Source organism: Thyridium curvatum (genome assembly GCF_004353045.1).
Source record: "Thyridium curvatum strain D216 chromosome Unknown NODE_73_length_209619_cov_86.844896, whole genome shotgun sequence".
Lineage (NCBI taxonomy): Eukaryota > Fungi > Ascomycota > Sordariomycetes > Thyridiales > Thyridiaceae > Thyridium > Thyridium curvatum.
In genome coordinates, this window is record NW_022156828.1 from 1 (window position 1) to 22,755 (window position 22,755).

General features: G+C 58.1%; 9 protein-coding genes across 9 annotated transcripts; 4 read left to right on the forward strand and 5 right to left on the reverse strand.

Moving 5' to 3' along the window:
* E0L32_009703 (uncharacterized protein) lies at positions 1 to 645 on the reverse strand (the record flags this gene model as incomplete). Its single annotated transcript, XM_031144696.1, has 2 exons — positions 1 to 312; positions 430 to 645. Coding segments are annotated over 2 exons (528 nt in total), but the record flags the coding sequence as incomplete, so codon positions are not given.
* Positions 646 to 2,178: 1,533 nt separating this feature from the next.
* Positions 2,179 to 3,077, reverse strand: E0L32_009704 (uncharacterized protein; the record flags this gene model as incomplete). The annotated part of the gene is made up of 2 exons (XM_031144697.1): positions 2,179 to 2,495; positions 2,600 to 3,077. 2 exons carry the CDS (start codon positions 3,075 to 3,077, stop codon positions 2,179 to 2,181), a joined length of 795 nt encoding a protein of 264 aa, XP_030990475.1.
* Positions 3,078 to 6,766: 3,689 nt separating this feature from the next.
* Positions 6,767 to 8,050, forward strand: E0L32_009705 (uncharacterized protein; the record flags this gene model as incomplete). Its single annotated transcript, XM_031144698.1, has 2 exons — positions 6,767 to 7,732; positions 7,859 to 8,050. 2 exons carry the CDS (start codon positions 6,767 to 6,769, stop codon positions 8,048 to 8,050), a joined length of 1,158 nt encoding a protein of 385 aa, XP_030990476.1.
* Positions 8,051 to 8,254: 204 nt separating this feature from the next.
* On the reverse strand, positions 8,255 to 9,307 carry E0L32_009706 (uncharacterized protein; the record flags this gene model as incomplete). The annotated part of the gene is made up of 1 exon (XM_031144699.1): positions 8,255 to 9,307. One exon carries the CDS (start codon positions 9,305 to 9,307, stop codon positions 8,255 to 8,257), a length of 1,053 nt encoding a protein of 350 aa, XP_030990477.1.
* An 844-nt stretch (positions 9,308 to 10,151) lies between these two features.
* E0L32_009707 (uncharacterized protein) lies at positions 10,152 to 11,436 on the forward strand (the record flags this gene model as incomplete). Its single annotated transcript, XM_031144700.1, has 10 exons — positions 10,152 to 10,519; positions 10,579 to 10,603; positions 10,664 to 10,690; positions 10,745 to 10,783; positions 10,837 to 10,879; positions 10,933 to 10,954; positions 11,019 to 11,055; positions 11,109 to 11,184; positions 11,238 to 11,338; positions 11,392 to 11,436. The coding sequence occupies 10 exons, from the start codon at positions 10,152 to 10,154 to the stop codon at positions 11,434 to 11,436; spliced, it is 783 nt and encodes a 260-aa protein (XP_030990478.1).
* A 1,180-nt stretch (positions 11,437 to 12,616) lies between these two features.
* E0L32_009708 (uncharacterized protein) lies at positions 12,617 to 13,646 on the forward strand (the record flags this gene model as incomplete). The annotated part of the gene is made up of 4 exons (XM_031144701.1): positions 12,617 to 12,643; positions 12,740 to 12,855; positions 13,054 to 13,202; positions 13,270 to 13,646. The coding sequence occupies 4 exons, from the start codon at positions 12,617 to 12,619 to the stop codon at positions 13,644 to 13,646; spliced, it is 669 nt and encodes a 222-aa protein (XP_030990479.1).
* A 967-nt stretch (positions 13,647 to 14,613) lies between these two features.
* Positions 14,614 to 16,041, reverse strand: E0L32_009709 (uncharacterized protein; the record flags this gene model as incomplete). Its single annotated transcript, XM_031144702.1, has 2 exons — positions 14,614 to 15,288; positions 15,367 to 16,041. The coding sequence occupies 2 exons, from the start codon at positions 16,039 to 16,041 to the stop codon at positions 14,614 to 14,616; spliced, it is 1,350 nt and encodes a 449-aa protein (XP_030990480.1).
* A 1,995-nt stretch (positions 16,042 to 18,036) lies between these two features.
* Positions 18,037 to 18,882, forward strand: E0L32_009710 (uncharacterized protein; the record flags this gene model as incomplete). Its single annotated transcript, XM_031144703.1, has 1 exon — positions 18,037 to 18,882. One exon carries the CDS (start codon positions 18,037 to 18,039, stop codon positions 18,880 to 18,882), a length of 846 nt encoding a protein of 281 aa, XP_030990481.1.
* Positions 18,883 to 20,807: 1,925 nt separating this feature from the next.
* Positions 20,808 to 22,454, reverse strand: E0L32_009711 (uncharacterized protein; the record flags this gene model as incomplete). Its single annotated transcript, XM_031144704.1, has 3 exons — positions 20,808 to 21,160; positions 21,236 to 22,240; positions 22,337 to 22,454. 3 exons carry the CDS (start codon positions 22,452 to 22,454, stop codon positions 20,808 to 20,810), a joined length of 1,476 nt encoding a protein of 491 aa, XP_030990482.1.
* Between the last annotated feature and the right edge of the window lie 301 nt (positions 22,455 to 22,755).

The following is a 22,755-nucleotide window of genomic DNA, read 5'->3' on the forward strand; positions in this document are numbered from 1 at the left end:
GCGTAGCCCGGCCCGGAAGCGCGCGAGCTGCGGCCCGCCGAGGGCCAGGCGGGCGTCGTCGTCGAGGCTCAGCAGCGGCGAGCGCATGAGCGCGCCGGCGCGGCGGGCGCGGCGCTCGAGCTCGCGCAGGGCGGGGAAGGTGGCCGTCGGGATGCTGGTGCTGCTGCTCTCCGCGCGGGTCGCCGCCACCACGGCCGCAGCCGCCGTGGCGGAGGACAGCACGGCGCGGCCGGCGGGCGGGACGGGGGAGCGGAGCCTGCTCGCCGCCGAGCAGATGCTGTGCTCGTAGGTCTTGATGAGGAGATATGTGGTCTGTAGAGAGAGATGTGTTCAGTTTCCCGTGAAAATAATCAGTATGGCTGATCAGGTCTCTTTTCTTTTCGGGGAGGAGAACAGGTAAAGTGGGAAGGAGGAAAGAAGTTTTCTAACCTTTTGTGTGGCCATAAAGTTCCCGAGGTCCTTGACCTCGAGCATCTCTGCGAGAAGGGGGACAAGAAACGCGGGGATCTGGCCTGTCATGGCCGTCTCCTCGCGGCTGGCTTGCATGAGGTCGCCGAGGTGATCGCCGGTGTGAGCAAGGGCAGACGCCGCTGAGTCTGTCGTATCCTTGTACTCGGGAGACAAGGCCTGGTTGTAAGAAGCCATGATGGACTCCTGTCTGTTTCTGTTGATGACGGTGCAAGACATGCTGGACAACTGGATATGCCTATAATCACGGTCCGGTAGCGTAGCGAGTGGAGGAAGCGAAACCTCGAGATATTCAAGGCACCTTTCAGTAAAGAGATGAGGGATGGCAAAGGAAAAGCCTGTAGAGGATGTGCTCGAGGAGGATGAGTGGATAGTTGGTTGTGGACCAGGTCTGTCTGGTTGACTGGACTCGAAGTGAATATATATATATATATATATATATATACAAGATGTCGTTACTCAGACAAGACCAGTTGCGCAGGTTGGGCAGCCTGATTCATAGACACAACAGTGCTCTATCAAGGGGATCAAGGGTGTGAATGAGCAGCCGTATGGACAACACCCTCGTGTGACGAGAGAGTGCAGAGTGCAGAGTGCCGAGCAAAGTCCGAAAAGATCAGAGGGAAGGTTATAGGTACTGGAGAATTCGCCATCTCCAACGGCTGGCCGCAAGGGTTCCCGAGTTTGCCTCGATTAGCACGCATTATCGCGCTTGGTGATGAGTCGCGTGTGTAAGTGGATGACACCCTGATGGCTCCGGGCCTCACGTCACAATTCAACACAGCCATTAGCTATGACTCTCCTCCCTGTCGTCTATCTGGCAAGTCGGACTAGTGGGGCTGCTTGCGCAGGGCTCTTCGACTCGGGGAGTACACTATTCAAGTTGAAGAGAGAGTATTGATCTAAAGAAAGGAGGGCTGCTATTGTCACGCTTTTAGGAGCAAGGCCCTCCGTTGCGTGGGCTCGCTTGGAATCTTCCGGCTCCACCTGGGTCAAGCACATACGGAGTGTGTGTATGATAGGATAGCTGTGTGAATGCCTGCTACGTACCTAGGTTGGAATGCGTCTTACACGACTGCAATCGAGACAGGGACTTGGGATGAATGTCGAATTTGAGCTTGCTGATGATACACCTCTCTCTTTCTCTCTCTCAGAGGTCTGTTTGCTGGCTGCTTATTACCCACCCCTCAAAGCAACGATCCCCAAATTACACTTTCCTGGGCAAGCGCCCGGCTTTCACCTCTAATCCGTGAGGATACGTGTGCCGCATGCCGATTCCAAGTAGCGAAACCCAAGAAACCCCCCCCCCCCCCCCCAACGCCGAAGATGCCATCCATCCATCCATCCACCGCCCCTGTCCCTTGGGCTCGCAAGCGGCAGACAGACCGCCCGCCTTCGAGCAAAATGCCCGCGCCAGACTCGACCTCGTCAGACCCTCCGCCGCGATAGACCTCCGCTACCAAGAACAATTCGTATTGTACAAGTCCCCATCCAAAAATCAAGTGTCGTCGTGCAAGTGTTGCCTGAGCGATCACCGGCAGGGCGAATGGAGATGCAGACCAAGGTAGTTGAAACAATAGCGGTCGTTGATGTATCAGTCATCAAGACCCCGCCCACCGGACAAAAAAAAAGACACACAAAAAAGAAGGGTATGTAGCCAAGAACGAATAGAGGACAACATGACAAAATCCTGCCTGCGTGTTTCTTCGCTCATGACGCGGCGTCCTCGACAAAGCGCTCCTTCATGGTGACTCGCTTGCCCGCCAGGCTCTTCACCTTGTCGATGAGGGTCTTGCGGTTATCGAGCTCGGCAATGTCGTCGCCGCCGCCGATCGACTTGCCCGTGACCATGACATTGGGCACAGTCGTACGGCCCGTCAGCTCGCCCAGACGGGCCTGCAGCTTGGCGCCGTTGGGGTGCTCATCAAGCTCGACGACGTACGGGGGCGGGTCGATGTAGTACTTTTCGAGCAGGACCCCCTTGGCCTTTTTGGAGAAGGGGCAGTAGGACTTGGAGAAGATGACAACTGCGATGCCGAGTTAGTGCGGATCCAAAAAGACCAAAAAAAAAGAAAGAAAGAAAAAAAAAAAGACAAGAGCCGTATCAGTTGTCGATGCTCTCCCTACTTACCGGGTGACTTCTTGAGTATAGAGTTGAGCTCTATCGTGACCTCGTCCGTCGCTTCCTCGTCCGCAGCACCGGGGCCCTTCTTCTGGCCGCCGGCGGCGCTCCCGACGCCGACGACGTTGCTCGGCGGATCGGGCTTGTTGGGCGACTTGGCGTTGGCCAGGTCCTTGGCCTGCTGCTCGGCGGCCTTGAGGCGGCCGGCCATCTCCTTGGCCAGCTTGGCGTCGTCCTCGTCGACGTCGCCGTCGGCGTCCTTGTCGACGGGGATGCGGCCCTTGGCCTTGCCCGAGGCCGAGTCGACGACGGGCTGCGCCGCCGCGCGGCCCTTGCCGTCCAGGGCGTCCTTGGTCTTCTTGTAAAAGTCTTGCAGCGTCCGGGTGTCCCGGGGCTGGGTCTGCTTGACGTGGGAGGAGTAGATGAGCATCATGATGAGGAACATGAGCGCGAGGAGGAAGAGCGTCTTGACCCGTCGGGGCACCATGATGGGCTATCTGGCTCGTGGCAGGAGGAGAGAGGGGGGTGGCGGTGGGAGAGGTTCGGGCGATAAGAGTGTCTGCGCGGGAAGCAGACTCGACGATCGATGTTCCGAGGCTGCTCTGTGAGTTGGAGGAGCTGGCAGGATGTTCGAGAGTTGGAGATTGAGACCAGGACGGGTTAGAGCGTTTCCCTCGAGCTCCAGCAGCGGGATGCGCTGCGCCTGTCGCGCGGGCGTCGTTCTGTGCCAAGGGAGAATGCCGAAGCTTGTTTGTCGGGCGGTGCCCAGGGATGCGACGGGGAATGCACTTGTACGGCAGGGACGTGTCGCCGTCGAGAGAGAGAAAGTTCGAAGCCGGGTAGGCACGAGATACTCGAGATGGGCTTTTGCGAGAGGTGAATCGAGGGGGAAGAAGTAGCAAAAAAAAATAAAAATAGAAGAGTTGGAGGCAGCCCTTGGAGTTCCAAGAAGAAAGGGATCGACTTGAAAAGTTTCCAAATAGGCCCCCGGATTAAGCTGTGGGAATCGTGGCAGCTGGCGAAGATGCGCGAAACATTTGCAGAAAGGGTGGAGTTGAAGTGTGGTTTATCTCATCCACGGATGCTCATCAGTGGAGCGCACAGCGGGTGCCCAGTGCAGAGCAGAGCCAGAGCCCAGCGCGGGACAGTGGGAGGAGCCACTGGGCGCCCACCGAGGCGGACCAAAAACTCAGGGTCAGATCGCCTAGAACAGGCAATGGTCCAGGGGTTGTATGGGCCGAGACCGCAAACAGTCGCGTGCCCCGATCTGGCGTAGCGTGTACACTGCTCGGCCGGGGTAAGGGGCGAGGGAATGGGATTAGCTTTTATTTCCCCTGCTAAATCGAGGAACAAGAACAGCCAGTGCCTCTAAAAGCAAAGAAGGACTCCGTAGGCCCATGTGCCAAGCGTTCGTAGGTGCAAGGGTGGCCCAGGATACAGAGGAGGTTGTGTCCACAAGAACGCAGATCCCGCAGGCCAAGCACGCCTCTCCTCTTGCTTGCCGAGGCCCGCCGTTGGTGGTCGACTTTGATTAAGCAATATGCAAGGGCAAGGAGGTCAGACCTTTGACGATAGTCTACCAGCCGCGCCAGTCTTCGTGTGAGCCCTGTCTCATCGTCAGTCAGTAGTCATCTTGTCTACCGTGCGCACATGCATGCCTCCTCTGTCTGTCACGACTCTGCGTACACTGATATGGCCGGATTGCCTTTGATCTGCTGAAATTTCGAGCTATCGTCTTGGGTCCTTGGGGAGGAGAAGCGTGCTCAGATCGACAGGAATGACGAATGACGGATGACGATGGGCCCCTAGACACTCGCTTGTCCACGTCGAACAAGCTTAATGCGGATGTCACCTCCCAGTGCGACGAATGCCGCTGGTTGATTCGATCCTTCGGTCATGCCCTCCGCTCAAGAGTTCTATGTTATGCGTAACAGTCTAGGCAGGCGTTCATAGGGCTGCCTCGAGGACGGTTGTCTCGGCTGAATGGACATCAGGCATCGTCAATTGCCCCCTTGGGCAGGGCAGGGCAGGACAGACGTCCACTAGCAGCGGTCAATGATAGCCACCATCTACTCCTACTGGAATGGACGCCTTCATGCGCATGCCTGCTGAGACAGGCCGCGAAATGTGCGTGGGAATTCTGCTCCGGTCTTTGCTGGTACAAGTCTACCTACAAGCAGCGCGGCCTTGAAGACGCCACGTACGTCCGTTTTGAGTAAACGACGCCCCGTCGGCGCCATTGCATTGATAGCAGCACCGCAGGCGACGCATTTCAGACGGACTGCTGCTTCCAAAGGCACCGCGTAATTCACAGCCCACGTCAGCTAACAACGCTCAATGGAGGATCTCTCGCGCAGCACCGGGCGTCGAATTCGGCGTCCGGCTTCACGCGCGGGGTAGTAGGATCGGCCGTTGACTCACTCCGGCCTGGCTCGGCTGCGTACACGACAAAGAGGGGAGGGAGGAGGGGCAGTACACCGGCGGCGGCCGAGCCCTCCTCTTATCAGAAGTGCGTCACTTCAGGCTCCTCGTCATCGGCGTACGGAAGAGGCCACACCACACCAGGACTACCTCATTTAGGTCTGCAGTAGTGCTGCTACCCTTTGTGCGACACGGTCACCACCAGATGGGGGGGGGCACAGCAACTAGACCGCCAGTCCGCGTGTAAGCTCGGAGTAGTGCGGTGTGCCGGATCCTGCCAATAGTAGTTGCAGGCTGTCTGTCGCATCTCACAAATGCACAATCGCCCGACAGCCCCTTCGCTCTTCGAGGCTGCCTCGTCAGCCACACAAGGCATTCGGAACTCGGACTTGGTTCAACTGACTCATATGAAGACAGACCTTCAAGATGGATGCCTGGATGCCTATATCAGACAGCAAACTCCCGTCGGAATGAAATGTTCAGCTTGGCTTTCTGTAGCTCCTCGTACCTCGAAAGAAAAGAGATATCTATATCTACATACTTTGAAGCACCCCACACATTCAGCAAGGCTCAGCACCGACAATACAATATGCCGTCCCAGCAGTCCAAAGACTACGCTCCCTCGTCCTTCTCAGAAGCCACCACCAGCTCCGACATGTCCAAGCCTGACGCTGCAGGGTCAAAAAGCAGCCGTCGGTCCATGAAGCAAAGGATGAAGCAAGTGATCAAGGACATGGGAAATCCGCCCACCTACCGGTACGACCAAGAGCGCGGCAAAGCCGGCGGCCAGGTTCCCTCCGGGCCGTGGACCGATCACCGGCCCGGCAAGCTCTGAGCGCCTTGCATTCGGGTACGATGTCTCGCAACCCACATGGGGTGTGCGAGGTAATCCTCATAACATGGCGGCGAGGCAGGGGCCGTTTCTTGGCTTTGAGTTGTTTGTATTTTCTTTGGTGGTGGTTTACACAATCAGGAAGGATGCGATCAGTCTTGTCAGGTTTCGGAATGAACCACTGAAGGGGGACGGGCGGTAGTGGGGTCTGTGCCGGGCTTACGGCTCTCGTGCTGGACTGCGCGGAGCAAAAGAGGCATTCGGAACCCTCTTTTCCAGAAGTATCTAGCATCGATGAAGTTACGACCTTTTGAAAAAATGAACCAGGGTGCCTTCCCTACTTGTACAGCCAACGGATAATAAAGTGAAAATAAGCTTTTCTACCCGCCGGCGGACTTGTAAGCAAGTAGCATTGGATGCATGCTGCTGCGGCTTCCTGTTCCTTGATAACCACTAATAACTGGCACTAACAAGAGAAGTCCGCAAGCACTGCGGAGTTTGGTACGAGTATGGTAAGCGACTTACCTAAGTCGCCCCAAATCCGCACGCAGGGAAATGGTTGTTCCTCGTGTAAATCACGAACCTTCCGACTCAGAAGCTTCCTCAGATTGGCAGACACTACGAAACTGTGCCGCAATTGGCTTTCTTTTCCGTCGCACGCCATGGTGCGAATATTGGAAACAGCCGGAGAAACCTGTTGTTGCGATGGCCTCGCGCGATGGACGAAGAGCGGGATTCTGACAAACGTCATCGCCATGTGAAAACGTATATAAGTATCACAGGAATGCCTCCGTATCGGGAATGAATTTCAGAGGAGATCAATCCAAACACACAAGTCCCCGTCTTTCACATTTCCACTTGGAGGCAAACTTCCCCATTGAACTGACTGTGAGAGCGAACTGGATCCCGCCATGAGTACCGACATGGCCACAACAATCCCAACAACCCACAAGGCCGTCGCCGTGCCCGGCCTCCGCCAAAACTACACCCTCATCGACCGCCCGACCAAGCGGCCCGCGCCCGGCGAGGCCCTCGTCCGCGTCGACTGGGCCGCCTCGTCGCCCGCAGACGTGCACGTCATCGACGGCGGCGTCGCGGACCCGCAGTTCCCCTTCGTCACGGGGACCTGCTTCGCCGGCACCGTCGTCCAGATGGGCGCCCGCGACCCGGCGGCGGCCCCGCACCGCACCCAGGACCTGCGGGCCGGCGACCCGGTCCTGGGCTTCACCTTCGGCCCCCCCGACCGCAAGACGCACCAGGCCTACCTCACGACGCCGACGTACAACCTCGGCCGCCGGCCGCCCAACGTCTCGCCCGAGCAGGCGTCGACCGTGCCCGCCAACCTCGTCACGGCCTTCCACACCCTGACCAGGGACCTGGGCCTGCCGCTCGCGGACGGCCAGACCGGCACCGGCACCGCCACGGACAACAAGGACAAGGACAAGGACAAGCCCGTGCTCCTGTGGGGCGCGGCCAGCGGCGTGGGCCAGTACGCGGCGCAGGTGCTCCGGCACTACGGCTACGCCAACGTCGTGGCCGTCGCCAGCGCGCGGCACCACGCGTACCTGGCCGGCCTCGGCGCGACGGCGTGCTTCGACTACCGCGACCCGGACGTCGTGGAGCGCGTGCGCGCGCACCTCGGCGGGGCCGCGCCGCCCTACGTCATCGACTGCATCGGGTCGCGCGAGGGCACGCTGCGGCCCCTGACCAAGATCGCCGGCGCGGGTTCGCGCGTGGCGGTCATGCTGCCCGTCATCACGCGGGAGGCGGCGACCGGCGACGGCGGCGGCGAGGTGCCCGAGTACGAGATGGACATCGGCAAGGTGCTGGCCGGGGAGTGGGCCGAGGGCGTCGAAGTCCGGGGCGTGAGGACGTATTTCTACCAGGAGGTGAGTCTCCCCCCCCCCCTTGTTTCATTTTTTTTTCTTTTCTTTTTCGCCAAAAGGTCCAAGGGACCGGTTACGGGGTGCGAGGACAAAAATAGGCTGACATTTTCTTTTTTTGCGTTATCGCAGAACGAGTTCTTCAAGTATCATCTGATGCCGGAGATTGTGCCGGACTTGCTGGCCAAGGGAGTGATCCAGCCGAACCGGTACAAGGTCGTGGAGGGGCCCACGATGCTGGAGCGGGCGCAGGGGGCGTTGGACATTCTGCGAGGCAAGGCGCAGAGCGGTGAGAAGATCATCTGGAGAGTGTCGGATGAGTGAGCGTCATGATAATGAGATGTATGAATTTCACCAAGGAAACATGCGACAGTTCGTGTTACCCAATATGGACTAGGATACCGATAGAGAACTTCGTTCAGTGTAAGATTGTTGGATCATTCGACTATAGTACTTCACAAGTGCCTGCCTCTCACTAGTAGCTTTCGTTTCCATTATTTGATATTCGCTTCTCGTGTTCACTCCTATTCAAATGCTGGCAAACACCGACAGGCTCGACAATGCCTGCCCCGACCGCGAAAACATGCAGTTGTCGGCGCACGAAGAGCCCAGGTTGGCGTTGTGGACCCAGGCCGGCTCCCAGTAGAAGAGGCCCTTGCCGTTCTTGACGCCCGCGACGATGTCGGCGACGGCCTTGATCCAGGTGGCCTGGCCCGCGGCCGTGAAGGGAATGTTCCTGGCGTCGCTGGGGAACGCGTACTTGGGCGCGGGGCACGAGGTCGGCCAGTCCGTCTCGGCGACGACGAGCTCCTTGCCCCAGGCGCTGGCCATGTTGTTGAGCGACGACTTGAGGCTCGCGAGGGTGGCGCCGGAGTTGTAGAAGGGGTAGTACGAGACGCCCATCATGTCAAAGTCGTCGGTGGTGAAGGACCCCTGGCCGAGCAGGTTCTTGTAGAACCACTCCTGCGTGCTCCAGTTCCAGCCGTTGTCGATGTGGACCATGATCCTGGGTTTGGGGCTCAGCGACGAGTCCTTGACGCCCCACGCGGCCGAGTGCAGGAGCTTGGCGATATTGCCCCAGGACTTGGTCGAGCCCGTCGGCCAGAGAAGCCCTGCCGTGATCTCGTTGCCGATCGAGATGATGGTCGGCTGGATGCCGTTGCTCTGGAACTGGTTGCAGGCGTCGAGTGTGTAGTTGTACAGCTTCCAGGCGAGATCATTGACGTTGCTCGGCCAGCCTGCCGGTGTGGACTGGTGGCCCGGATCCGCCCACGTGTCCGAGTAGTGAAAGTCTATGTATACGCCGAGACCGGCGGCCTTGGCCCGCTTGCCCAGGTCGATGTTGTACTTGAGGTTGTAGTCGCCATTGGACGGGTTCACCCACACTCGCTGGCGGACCGTGTTGACGCCGCTGCTGCTCAGGATGTTCTCCAGCTTTGAAGAGGATCCGCTGGCGGTCTTGTAGTTGACACCGGCCCTCTCTTCCACCAGCAGAGACGACCAGTCCACGCCCTTATACTGCAGCGCGGCCTGTACCCCGGAAAGAGCGAGGAGACTCAAAGGCGGCATGAAGAACTTCATGATGGGCAGAATCGCCTGTGTGTGGCAGAAGCACTGACATGGTGAGATGGTTGCAAAGCACTGGCCTTGAAATAGTCAGACCCAACGACACTCGGCCCGTAGCGGAAGGGCTCTGTCATTGCTGGAAATTGAGGTGCAGCTTGCACCACTTGGTACACCACATACACTCCAAAACCCGCAATAACGGGACGTAAGGCGCCGTTGAGATTGTGTCCGATCAAATGTTCCGGGGTAGCATCAAATCAGGAACACATCCATCCCCGCCCTCCAAGAAACGACTCCCCGGAAAAGAGTGCTGCGGGCCAACCGCACCAATCAAAGCGACACGGCATTGAATACTTTGAGTTGAGCCAGAGGTGCACCCAGCGGTGTTCTCTTCAACCAAACACTGTGTTTCTCGATAGGGGAGAGGTCACGTATTCTGGAGACTCACTTGTGAGGAGATTGGACATCGTGGATTCGCATTGAGGACCACAGCAGCTTCGCTCAGTGGACGTTTGGACACTAGAAGTGCTACCTATTCTGTACTTGCCGAGACTGGAAAGTCCACTACTTGTAAAAGAAGAGACCCGATAAAAGAATGGCAGGAAGTGTGGGGTCGGTCCTTCCGATTTTCCGCCCCACCAAAATTTCATTATCGCAGATTCAGTGGCAGCGATAAGCGCCACCCCGTGGTAAGAAATTATCGACAGAGGCCCGCCCCAGCCCAAGGTCCAACCGTAGACGACGAGCAATCGGCCTTTGCATCCTCGCCCGCAAGCCTCCTTTCCCACCCGACAGGCACCTTCAGAAGCACGCACACGAGACAGCTCCCCCGAGCCTTCCCGGAAAAGGCGCCACCAAGATGCCTCAGAACGAGTACATGGACCGCTGGCGGCGCCTGCACGGCCGCCGCCTCGACCACGCCGAGCGGCAGCGCAAGCGGGCGGCGCGCGAGGGCCACGACGTCGCCGAGAAGGCGCAGAACCTGCGCGGCCTCAAGGCCAAGATGTTTGCCGAGAAGCGCCACAAGGAGAAGATCCAGATGAAGAAGGCCATCAAGGCCCACGAGGAGCGCAACGTCAAGACGGCCAACGACAAGGAGCCCGCCAACCCCGTCCCGGCCTACCTGCTCGACCGCAACACCCCCAACACCGCCAAGGCCCTCTCCACGTCCATCAAGAACAAGCGAACTGAGAAGGCGGCCCGGTTCGCGGTGCCGCTGCCCAAAGTGTATGTGTTGCAGGGAAGAGGTTGAGGAGGGCGGTGTGCTGACAATTTTATCCCTGCAGGCGCGGTATCAGCGAGGAAGAGATGGTATGAGATCATGCTGGATGAGATATACTGGGTAGTTGAAGTGCTGACATCCAGGTCTAGTTCAAAGTGGTAAACACCGGCAAGAAGGTACGTGACGAGTTCAGAAGCGGAGGCTTGAGTCGGTGCTAACTACTTCAATAGACGCAAAAGAAGGGCTGGAAGCGGATGATTACGAAACCAGTAAGTCGATATGGTGGGCATCTCGCATGGATCTTGTACTGATGAAAGCCAAGACATTCGTTGGTCCCGAGTTCACTCGCAGGCCCGTCAAATATGGTATGTGTGCTTGGACGCAGAACTCATCCTGATCACTGCTAACTCAAGTGCAGAGCGCTTTATCAGGCCCATGGGGTAAGCCCTTCCTTCTATGGCAATCCCTCTGGATCTTGACGCAACTTCTAATCTGCTCCCGCAGTCTCCGATACAAGAAGGCTCACGTCACACACAAAGAGGTTGGTTCTTGCGAAATTGGTAGCCTGGGCGATCTCGCTGACTTTCTCTCTAGCTCAATGTTACTGTTCAGCTGCCTATCCTTGGCGTTAAGAAGAACCCCAACAACCCGCTGTACACTCAGCTCGGAGGTCAGTAGCGACTTCTTTACCCTCGGTGGATGCACAAGCTGACTTCGTTGCAGTCTTGACCAAAGGAACGGTGATAGAAGTGAACACGTCAGAGCTTGGAATTGTCACAGCCAGCGGAAAGCTCGCCTGGGGTCGCTATGCCCAGATCACCAATGTATGTTTCTCTTCTGATTGTTGCTCTTGCATCGTATGCTAACTTCATGCAAGAACCCGGATATGGATGGGACGGTCAACGCCGTATTGCTGGTTTAGACATGAATTCCATGGATAATGGGATGTTTTGGAGATGTTTGCAAGAGCACACCTGCATCTTTGGGCGTTTGGCGTTGTCGGTGGATCAAAATGACTCGAGAACTTGACTTGATATTTGAGGCGGAGGGACTTGAGCCCCTTACAACAGCGAAGATAGTATAGACAATCATTCCCATGTAGAGAAAAGACATGAGCATGGCGAAATGTGTTCCGAACGCAGTGAAAGCAGTAGTGCAGCTCAAGCTGGCTCACTTAGCTACAGCAGGACGTGATGCTTGTGAGGTGCGGGACGGTGACAAAGTGAGGCTAATAAGAGTCCGGAATCCGGCACCAATCCGGAGAGTCGGGTGTGGTAATGGCGGGAAAAGAAATCGCCGGAAGCTAGAGCTGGCACACCGAGGTTAGATGGCCGGCACAGGGTGGTCAAAGGACCGACAATCGCATTGTTTGGCAAGGTGAAATTGGTGTTTTAACAAACACTGTCTCTGGATGTGGCAGATCCCAGCTTGCACAAGTGTGTGATTTGCATATGAAAGAGATGACTCTGTATTGGAATCTTCACATGTCAAAAAACTAATTAATTGTTACATTTGCCTGCGCTGGCTGGAGAAAAGCACACACGACCAATTGACTGAACCACATGCGTTTCGCCATTTACAAACCAATCGAGACGCCCTAGCCGGCATAGTGTCTCCTCCACTGGGTCTCCCCCCTAGGATCCACTGCGTCATGGCAAGTGATGGCTGAAGCCGCCCACGGGTGCTTGAATCGCGGGGAAACTGGGTGGAATTAGACGCTAAGAACCCGCCAGCAGCACCAATGGTTGTGCCCTGGCTCGCCGGTTCGATGGCTTTTATGCCGAGCTTGTCATCATCGCCGCCCCCAGCCAGCCAGCCAGCCAGCAACAGCGGGACTTGTCACTCCACACCACATGCTTTCCCAAGTGTGCTGCTGCTCCCCTCGATCCCGTTTCAATCTTGACTTGTCGCACACCACAACCTCTCCTTCTCCCAAAGCTCCTTTTGACCGTTCGCTCTTCTACACAGCTGTCTATTTTGCCCTGTATTTTATGCCAATGAGGTAGACTGCACTCGACATCCTGTCCACCGTGTACGCTGCCGGCGCCCACGCATCCAGAGAGCCAGACGAATCCTGACTCGGTACTTTTTGCCGAGGCATAATGGACGGCGCTCTGCAGAGCCTCAAGGTGCGCAAAACAACCGCTCGCAGCTGGAGCAGCTCGATGGCAAGCCTGGCATAGAGTTCTGGAGCTGCCGCTGACGTTCAATCGTGTTTGTCGCAGGGCTCAATCGAGCGCATCATCCTAGACCCCAAATACCACGACCTCCTCGCTATCGTCAAGGCCGCCCGCAATGGCGCCGTCTACGGCTGCAAAGTGCGGTTTCCGCATGCCCTTGTGTACGGAGATGCCCCTTGCCATGACTTCCCGCTCCGAGGATCCGTCTTTGCTAATGGTGAGAGTTTGCGCTGGACAGGATGATCTTCCTCTTCAGATCCGGAACGTATGTATATACCTGCTCTATCCGTCTCCGCGCCCGCACCAAGAGGTGCCGACACAGACCACATGCGCTAACACTGGATTCTGCTTTGCAACAGCTTTCGAGAAAAGATATGGCTCGTCTTTAGGGCCACGAGGACGCACGCCCGAAACCTGGCCAAGTTTGCGACGGTATACAAGCTCGGGTGCATGCTGCTGAAGCGCTTCGGCGCAACGCCCGGCAAGGAGGGTAAGCGCCCCAAAACAGGTACACATACATCCAGAAGAGGAACATTTTGACTGACTGCATCCGCCGCCGCCTCCCGGAACAACAGGACCCTACGACTCCTTCATCGCCGGCCTCGTGGGCGGCTACCTCGTCTTCGGCGGACGCTCCAAGCGCACGGGCAAGATCAGCTCCGTCAGCCAGCAGATCTGCATCTACGTCTTTGCGCGCGTCGTGCTGGCCCTCGCGCGCATGGCCGTCGAGCCCGGAAGGGGCCTGCCCGTCGTCTCTCGCCCGGACCTCTCGGCCAAGATCACCTACCACGCCTGGCCGGTCTTCGCGGCCGCCAGCTGGGGCATGGTCATGTGGCTGTTCCGGTGGCACGCGGCCGAGCTGCAGCCCAGCCTGCGCAGCAGCATGAGCTACATCTACCAGCAGAGCGACGAGTGGGACTCGCTGCGCAACTTCCTGTGGCACAACAAATAAATGCCGGAGCGGTGAGCGGGCAGGGATGGGGCCAGGCCGGCAGGCGGGCGGGCAGGTGTGAGAGGGGGGAAGGGTGATGGGAAGACAGGAAGGAGGATGTACTATCATCTATCGCCGGAAGAAGAGGAGGGCGATGTAGAACCAGAGATAGGGGAGAGAGGGAGGCACGTTTGCATCATTCTCCACCGCATTGTGGGATTTGGCACGGCACGGCTCAGGCTCAGGCTCCGACCGAGACTCGACAGAGATTCAACTTGGGGCAAACTGTGGATTTTTAGACGGCGTTTTGGTTTATGTTTTATACAGCACTGGCAGGCGCAATGTACTCTTGTTGTTTTCGACACGTCTCTCAAGCATGGCTCTCGCCTTTTGGCCTGGGAGAGTTTCTGGATTGCCCAAAGCTTGCTTTCCACGGTTGTAAGTAGCCCTCTTGATGTTAGCGAGCTGCTGGCCCCCGAGCTGTCGACTGATTTGGTCGTCGAGTACCTTGGACCAGCGCAAAGCCTGCCCTTTGAGGTTATTAGTATATATGGGTTTGAATCGTGATCTTGTCCTGCCATAACAACCCAACACATTGTACTCCGTCTCGGCCAAGATAACCAGCGCCGGTGAGCAAAGAATAACTTTTGAAGCTGTGATTTTACAAACAGTGTAGTGCCGGCCACTCGTCTAGGAGATGATGCCTCGGATCGCCGCAAGTCGTCTGTCTTATCTATCTATATATACACCCACTCCTTAAACGCGGCGATCTCATAGTCGCCCAGCACTCATATGCGGTGTTTTCCATTTTCTGTATCCCACGCCGAATTTCTTTCCTCTCTCTATCTCTCTCTCTGTCTCCATCTCTCTAAAAATATATCTCTATCCTACAGCGCTATAAGAATACGCCATTGCCTATTAGATCTACACACCTACGCTCTACCCGGCAACCCCCCCACCCCAGACAGAGAAAGAAAAAAAAAAGAAATCACAGATGCTTCCACCCATTCTGCCACATGATCTGCTTCTCGTTGATGAGGCAGAAGTCGCCGACCTCGGTCCTCTCGAGCTCCCCGGGGGGCGTCGCGTCCGCCCACGCCCGCAGCCGCTGCCGGACCGTCGCCTTCTCGAGCGGGAACTGCACGGCGGCCCTCCACCGCCCCCACCGGTTATCCCAGGCGCCGCGCACGGCGTCCACGAGGCCCGGCGGGAACGGCTGGCCGGGCGCCACGTGCACGGCGCGCCAGGCGTCGACGGTGTAGCCGACGCGCACGTTGGGGTTGAGCCAGACGCCGCCGCCGCCCCCGTACAGCGCGGCGCTGTCGGCGTGCACGAGGCAGCACTCGCTGCCCTCGAGGTGCAGGTCGGCGAGGCTGTCGTCGATGCCGCGGAAGCGCAGCGGCGGGTCGGCGTAGAAGGGGCTCGCGTCGAAGGCGACGATGCCGTTCCAGCACGAGGCGACGCGGACGGGCCGCCCCGCGCGGACGGCGGCGCGCGAGGTCGGGGAGAGGAACCAGGGGGAGTGGGAGGAGACGGCCTTGTCGCCGCGGTCGTCGCGCAGGGCGAAGGTGTCGTAGTACAGGGGCGGGCTCTTGAAGTCCATGGAGCAGGCGGCGGCGTAGGAGCCGTCGTTTGTGTTGAGGAGGGTGAGGATGTCGGAGGTCTAAGAGGGGAAAAAATTAGCGAGAAAGCAGACGAGAGAGGGAGGGGGGAAGAGCAGGACGGCAGAAAGAGGACTCACGTCAAACATGACATCGTTGACCCAGAGGACCTTGTCAAAGGTCCGACCCTGCTTCTGGAGCCACTTGAGCGGCTCCATGGCCTGGTTGCGCACGTTGGCGAGGTAGGGGATGCGGCGCAGGGCGTAGCGGTGCTCGAGCTGGTTCCAGATCCAGCCGGGCTCGCGCTCGCCGTCCGGGTCCGGGCGGGTGTCGAGCTCGTCGAGCTGCTCCCAGACGGTCATGCCGAGGGAGACGTGGTTGGAGACGCCGCGCAGGTCGAGGCGGTTCTTGAGGTCGATCAGGGCGTCCTTGGTGCCCTCCTGCGAGCCCGACTCGACGGACGAGAAGTGCACGTTCTCGGGGCCGAGGTAGTCGATGAGCGCGAGCATGGCGTCGTTCCAGCCGGAGCGCAGGATGGCTTCATTGTTGCGGTGGACCGAGGCGATGTAGAAGGTCTGGTTGAGCTCGCGCGGGCTCGCGTGCTCGGGCGGCTGCTTGGCTGCGTTGGCCGCGCGGGCGCCGGGGCCGACGCCGCCTGCTCTGGCCGCGGAGGGCTTCGAGACCGGTATCCGGACGGTCTTGGGGCGGGAGGAGAGGATGCGGTAGCAGTCGATGAAGAAGAGGATGAGGAGGGCCCAGAAGATCCGGCGCCGATAGAGCCGCAGCCTGCCGAGCCGTCGTCGGGTGATGAGCATGGCCAGCGGCGGGCTCGCATCGGAGGAGGACTGGGGCGCCACGGTGTCGAGTGACGAGGGGAGAGGAAGGGAAGGAAAGTCGTCAGCTCAGGAGCGAGAGCGAGGTCAATTAGCGACAGGAGAGAGAGATCGAACATGGACCGCCAAGGAAGGCATGGTCTTGGCGATAGGTAAGACGAGGCCTGTTCTTCTTGTGCGGAGACTGCGCGTCTGGCGTATCGTATGGGTTCTTGTTGGCTCGGATCCCGGTATTAGGCGCCTCGTAAGCATCAAAGCATTCTACTGGCGGCCTGCATGGTGCAAGTGTGGACGGAGCATGTTGAGGAGCAGGACGAGGCTAGAGTGCCGTGATGTTGACTTTATGAGATTCCAGAGGCGTGTCGACTGTCGAGGATGTACGTAGCCCCTAACGTAATGGTTTCCACCTGGTCAGGGCAGTGTGATTGGCTGTGGGGGCCCTGTGCCGGCCCTCTGTGCCGCCCCCTGTGCCGCTGTGCCGGGCGATCCAAGCAGCGTTTTGCGGGGGGTTGATCCCTGGGTTTCAGTGGTGAGAGGGCTCTGCGCCGTAAGGCTGCATCTTTGTCCTCGGAGAGCAGCATAAGATCAACATGCAAACTCACCGATCTCCCGATGTGAATTTGCTTAAATGGCTGCCTGGTTCATCGATACGACTTAATGTTAGTCTCAGTGCGACAGATTCCCTGCGACAGAGGAGCTAGGAATGATGGCCTGCGGGTTGTAGACTGCCTGCCTCCAAGTTGTCTCCAGCAGCTCGTATAATGTCTCGACAATTGTCTCAAGAGGTGATCGCAAAATACGTTTCAATTCCTCGTCATGGATTGTAGATCAGTCGAGAAAAATGCTGCTGAGTACGAATCATTCGTTATATCACCGGCCCCCGTGCTCCAGCACTACCTAAGGTAGGTACCTAGGTAATTCTGAGGGAGCTCAAAGCCTGTCCTGTCCTGTCCTGTCCTGTCCTGTGCTAGGTAGAGATTGCGGGGCAACAGCAGCTCCCCAGAGCTCCACAGCAGCTCCTCGAAGAGCTTCGCCGTGGGTGGGCGCTAACATCCAAGTCCTACCTACTTGTACTTGCTCGGTCTAGGACCTCCGGGTCCCGGCCGGTCCCCCCGTTGACTGTCGCCCGGGTCCGATCAATCGACTCCGGAACTGGGGCGAAAGGTGTGCCTTTCCTCAGCGCTCGTAGGCCCAGCAAGCTCTACATTCCGCGACACTGTTTCTTTCAGTCAGTGGCATCCCATGCTACCAACCAGCAAGATGTTGTCGAGGATGGGCTGATGTCCATCCTGCATCCCGTCTTACTCTACCTCCCTCGGGATTGCCAACCAGGCCATGTTCATTGGCCAAATGTTCTGGCAACCCAGGTGCTTCTCCCCGCTTAGGCACCCGTTCAGGGCGCAGCTTGTGCATCATCATGTCAGGCTGCCCGTAATATTCTGGGCAAGCGTCCTACAGCCAATGTGCACGTCCGACCACGCACACGGGCAAAGTCCTAGCCCGCATCTTTCAGCCGCAAGGCACCCTTGATTGGGTCTCGTGCCCGTTTGGTCACTGCAGTCTGGTTCGTTGTTCTCGTGTCATGGCAGGCTGACGGCGACGAGGAGAAGCCTCCTCTGCCTTGCGCCTTTCCTCTTTGCGTTTTTCGCCGTGCCTCTTTCTCCCTGTTGCCGGGCCCTTTGTCGCTAGTGGTGACAGTAGGACTGGGCTGCGAGTTCCTGCAAGCCGCTTGAAGCACTTCTTCGCAACCAGACCCTGTGACCTTTGTTGATCTCCTATATCGTACCTAGCTAGGTATTTGAAACCTTGAAAACTTGCGCCCGGTCTTCATTCAGAGAAGCAAGCCGTTCATGCTCTGATTATTTCCCACTCCTCCCAATATCCTCTTGGATAGACCAAAGCCAGAATCAAAGCTACACCAACTTCACCACGCCGCCTTACTAGACATACAGCCCCCTTTCCCCGGAAACAAAAACGATGACGGCCGCTACACTCGCCGCCAGCACCGCCGCCATCCAGGTGACCTCCCGGGCCGGGCAGCAGCCGCAGCCCGAGACCCTCTGCCCCTCGCCGCCGCCGACGGACCTCCCCGCCACGACGGGCAAGAGCCAGATCGACGACCCCTCGGCCCCGCTCGTCCACCCCTGGCACTGGCACGGCACGCAGGACTATGGCCAGGCCTACAGGTGCCTCGTCTGCGACGACGGCCCGCCCGCCCGCCTGCTGCACCTGCGGTGCGGCCACTACCACTGCACGCCCTGCCTCGAGCGGCAGCTCGCCGTGCGCGTCTCGGACCCCATCTTCCGCCCCGTCCGCTGCTGCAGCGCCGTCGACATCGACACCCTCCGGCGGGTCGTGCTGGTCTGGTCCTCCTCCTCCTCCCCCGCCTCCACTTCACCCTGCTACTACGGCGACGACTCGGAGCTGTCCAACCCCGCCGGCCCGGCCCCGGCCCCGGGCGCGCAGGGGCACACCACCACCACCACCACCACCACCGAGGCGGGCTCCCTGCTCGAGGCCTACGCCGAGCGCTACGAGGAGTGGGCCGCCGACCTCAAGCTCTACTGCCACGACGCCCGGTGCGGCGCCTTCATCCCCGTCGCGGCGCGGTCGTGGCGCCGCGGCACGTGCCCGCGGTGCCGGGGCCAGACCTGCGTGCGGTGCGGCGGCGCGGCGCACCCCTGGCTGCTGTCGTGCGTAACCGGCGGCGGGATCCGGAGGATGCGGTTGAGGAGCGGTGGAAAAGTCGGCGGCGGGAGGAGAGCGGCGGCGACCGAGGCGGACGTCAAGCTCTTGGAGCTGGCGGGCCAGAAAGGGTGGTGAGTGGCTGGTCTTCCCTCACCCTTCCATTTTGAGAGAGTAAAGGGGAGAAGAAAAAAAAAAAGGGTGGACTAATACTGTATACTGACTTGTGAATTTGCTCAACGTACACAGGCAACAGTGTCCCCGGTGTCACGCGGTAGTCACACGGAACGGGGGATGCTGGGATATGCTGTAGGTTTCAACCGCCCACCCACTCACTCACCCACTCAACACTCAATCGAGAGAGGAAAGGGAGAAAAACACAACTGACTCTGTGGGGAAAAACCCCCAATAGGTGCTACTGCGGCCAGTCGTTCTGCTACCGGTGCAAGAAGAGGAGCTGCAGATGCAAGAAGAACCCCGCCGCGTGGTTCTGGTGCAAGATGCTCGAGAAGTTTACCTGAGACGGGGGCCACCAGAGTCTCTTGGGGAAAAAAAAAACGAGAAACCAGCAGGCCAGCATTGTCCTGTTGGAAAAATTTATGTGTCATACACATATTGTCTCGTATGGGGGCATGAGCAGAGCGAGGTTCGAAACGGGCATGCTCCCTATCCTGTGCCAAACCAAACCCGCACATGAGGTCTCAGTCCCCCCAGCAGAGTTTACGATGTTGTGACGTGGCTAGAGAGATTTCCAAACTCTTTTATCAGCAAGAGACTACCGTAGTCGGCGCAAGATACAGGCTGGGGACAGTGAGCGTCGAATGTAAATCTCGAACGCTCGAGGTAGAAGGCTTTCCATCCGTTTCCAGGCAGATCGCAGTTGGTAAACATCACTGGACATATATCAGGCGCAGATAGACTTTGGCACATGAACGGTCGATCTTCTTCTCAAATATCTTGTCCTTGGAATATTTGAACACCCCCCACACCCCCTTTTTTGCACCAAGCAAGGTGTCTCCCATTCTACACCCGTCCTATCTTTGCGCAGCCAGATAGACAAACTATCCTCACCAAGCTCCCTAAACGCCTATCCCAAAGAAAAAAAATGGTTCACAAACGGGACCAAGATGTCTCGTAGAAAACTCCTTGCCCATACAGGGACCAATAGGTATCGACTATCCGTGCTATCCGTCCGGCCCTCCCTTTTTTTTTGCCCCCGAGGCATACAGAAGAAGAAAGATATTGGTGACAAAGAAGACTACTCGTCTCGGCGCGCCGCCCCCTAGCAAAACCCCAGCCTTTACGCTGCGTTCGGTCAGAGCCGGCAGTGTACCTGTCCCATTAAAAACCCCAAATCAACACCAATACGACCAAAAGACGGGATATCAATTTTAATTCCCGCTGCTAGTTATGCGCCTAGCAGGGTGTACATATGAAGAGGCTCAATGCCAAGAAAATGAAGAGAAGAGGTGTGCCGCTTTGCGAGTCGACAGGGGGTATAATTGCATATCCCTCGAGCTAGTCGGGAACATGGCTGAAGTGTGAGGTGATGAGATGTGAAATATGTACCGAGTAAATATCCAATAGATGTGAGAAAGCACCTTGCGTTCTCCAATCTCAAGTGTTGAAGCAACCCCCATTTGAGAGTTGGTGTGTGCATACCATCAGACTGTACTGCTCTCGGATGCATTCAGCCGCCTTTGAATGATGTGGACTCGATTGTGGCGCTGAGAGAGTCAAGGTTGTCGGAGTGATTAACATTGGTAGATTGTCAGCCTCGCCTCGACTGGAAGTGTCGATTTCTCCGATTATGTGAACGCCGCTTCGTCCCCATTGGTATCGAAATAAAAGCATGCCGGATGGGCTGGTTGTCTGAAGCCGTCATCCAGATTAACACTAAAACACAGCTATCGACCGAGCTGTGAGACTTTTGGAAAATTTCATGCGTCGTCAAGATCGTGTCGAGCCGAAGAGTGCCAGGTACAAGTGCCCATCTGGCACATGGCCAGCCAGAGAAGGCCCGGTGACAGTCAGTCAGCCGGCTTAGGCGGGCAGACAGCTCCTTAAAACCTCTCCGGTGGTCTGCTGTACCCATTGACCCGGGGCTGCTCGTACTGGACCCCGGTCATCGATTCTGGGTTGCCATTGGGCAGCCCTCCACTCAACGCGCGCAGGGGTGGCAGCTCTGGCCGGTTGGGTGCGGGCCTGGCGTAGGGGTCAGCAATGGACTGTGCCGGAGTGGCGTGGGCTCCGGCCTGACCAGCCGAGAGCTGGGACAGGTCGCTCCGTAGTTGCTGGTTCTCGACTCGTAGACCCTGGAGTTCCCGCCGCATCATGTCGATCTCAGACTGAAAAGCCGTACAGTGCTGAGACATGACTCTCAGGTTGTCCTGTTGCCGCTGATGCTCCGAGATGGCTGCATTACAGTGTCAGTCGCCTTCGCTCCAAGCTACATGTTCGATTCGAACACCAAGGGCATCTGTTTACTTACCTTTGGTCAAGATCTCCCATTTAGACGCCTTGGAGCCCCTCTCCTGGGGCATCAGGTCCCGCAACTGCTCAAACAACTCCTTCATCTCTGTCCTCCGCTTCCTCTCGGCCAGCTTGTGGCTCACTCGCAACTCGGGCGTCCGGCTGTAGGGCTGCGTACCCGTGACCGAGTTGGCCACCTCTGCCTGGATATCACCAAGCTGCTTGTGTTGGAGAGCATGGTGATGGGTCGTCGGGTAGTCTGCCGAGGCTGTCGACATGCGCGGGAACTCGCCGCTGTGGATGCCCTCGTCCAGACGTCGTTGCCCTGGTGGCAGCCTGGACTCGGTCGTGAACTGGCTGCTGGCCAGAGACTCGGCGATGCTGCTGCGCCTCGAATCGATGAGCGAGGTTGAGGAGGGCATGCGCTGTATCTCCTCCTCGGGGAAGGCCCAGGCCTGGCCCTTAGTGGGCTCGGCAGCTCGGGCAATCTGGCTCGTGGCGGGACCTGTGATGGCGGGTGCCGTCCTGATCAGCTTCGAGTGAACGTCCGGGTTCCGCTCGGCACTCGGCTGGTAGCCATTGGAGATGCGATGCACCGCCAGGTTTTCCAGCCCGGGCCGGGGATTGCGCTGGTGGTGTAGGGTGTTGTGGATCGACGTGCTCGACTGGTTGTGACTGGTATAAGGTGAATTGCCGAGCCGCATCTCGCCGAAGCCTTGATTTATCCTGCTATCAACGCTCTCCCTCCGAGAGACAGGCTCGTGGTCGCCAACGGTCAGGGTGGCGCTGTGAGGGGCGGAATCGAGGGACAGGGGCCGCTCGAAGCGGCGGGCGTCACTGCCGGGTGACGTGGGCGAGACCATGGAGGCGACGCTCATGTTGCTGGTGGAAGGGGAGACGAGCGGCTGGGGAAGTAGATTGGTCGTCGTCGTGGGCGAGGGCGTCTTGTCAGAAGGCGAGCCCTGGTAGGCCGCGCTGACCGGATGGAGGACGCTCATACCGAGTCCTGAAGCTGCCGAGTTGTCTGGTAGGACGGTAGCTTGTTAGTACGTACGACGACAGCAGACACAGCGAACACGGGCGAACGTCGAGCGGGGAGATAACGGGAAAAATGACCAACGTTTGCTTGAGGCATCAGTGCTTGAAAAGTAGGCAGAGTCGCGGTGTTCCTCGGGCCCATTGAGCACGCCCGCTAGGCCGACAGGAAGCTTCTGCGACGCTGTCTGTGGCTGGTCCATTGCACATGGGAAGACGAGCGGACGGCTAGGTCTACTCGTCAAGCGATAGGCGAGGAGGAACAGGAGGAGGGAGAGGGACGGAGTGGTTCAACGGGACAATGACAATGGGCGAGGGAGCTGGGTGATATGAACGAGACTCGTCGAAGGTCAAGGTAGGAAGGCTTGGGGTCCAGGTCGTCCAAGAGCGCAAGAATGAGGAACGAGGATGAGGGGACGGAAACCTTTTCTTTGTGCGGCACGACGACGGGAGGTGGAGAGTAGCAGCAATATGTAGAGGTAGATGTGTGCCAGGTAGTAGGCG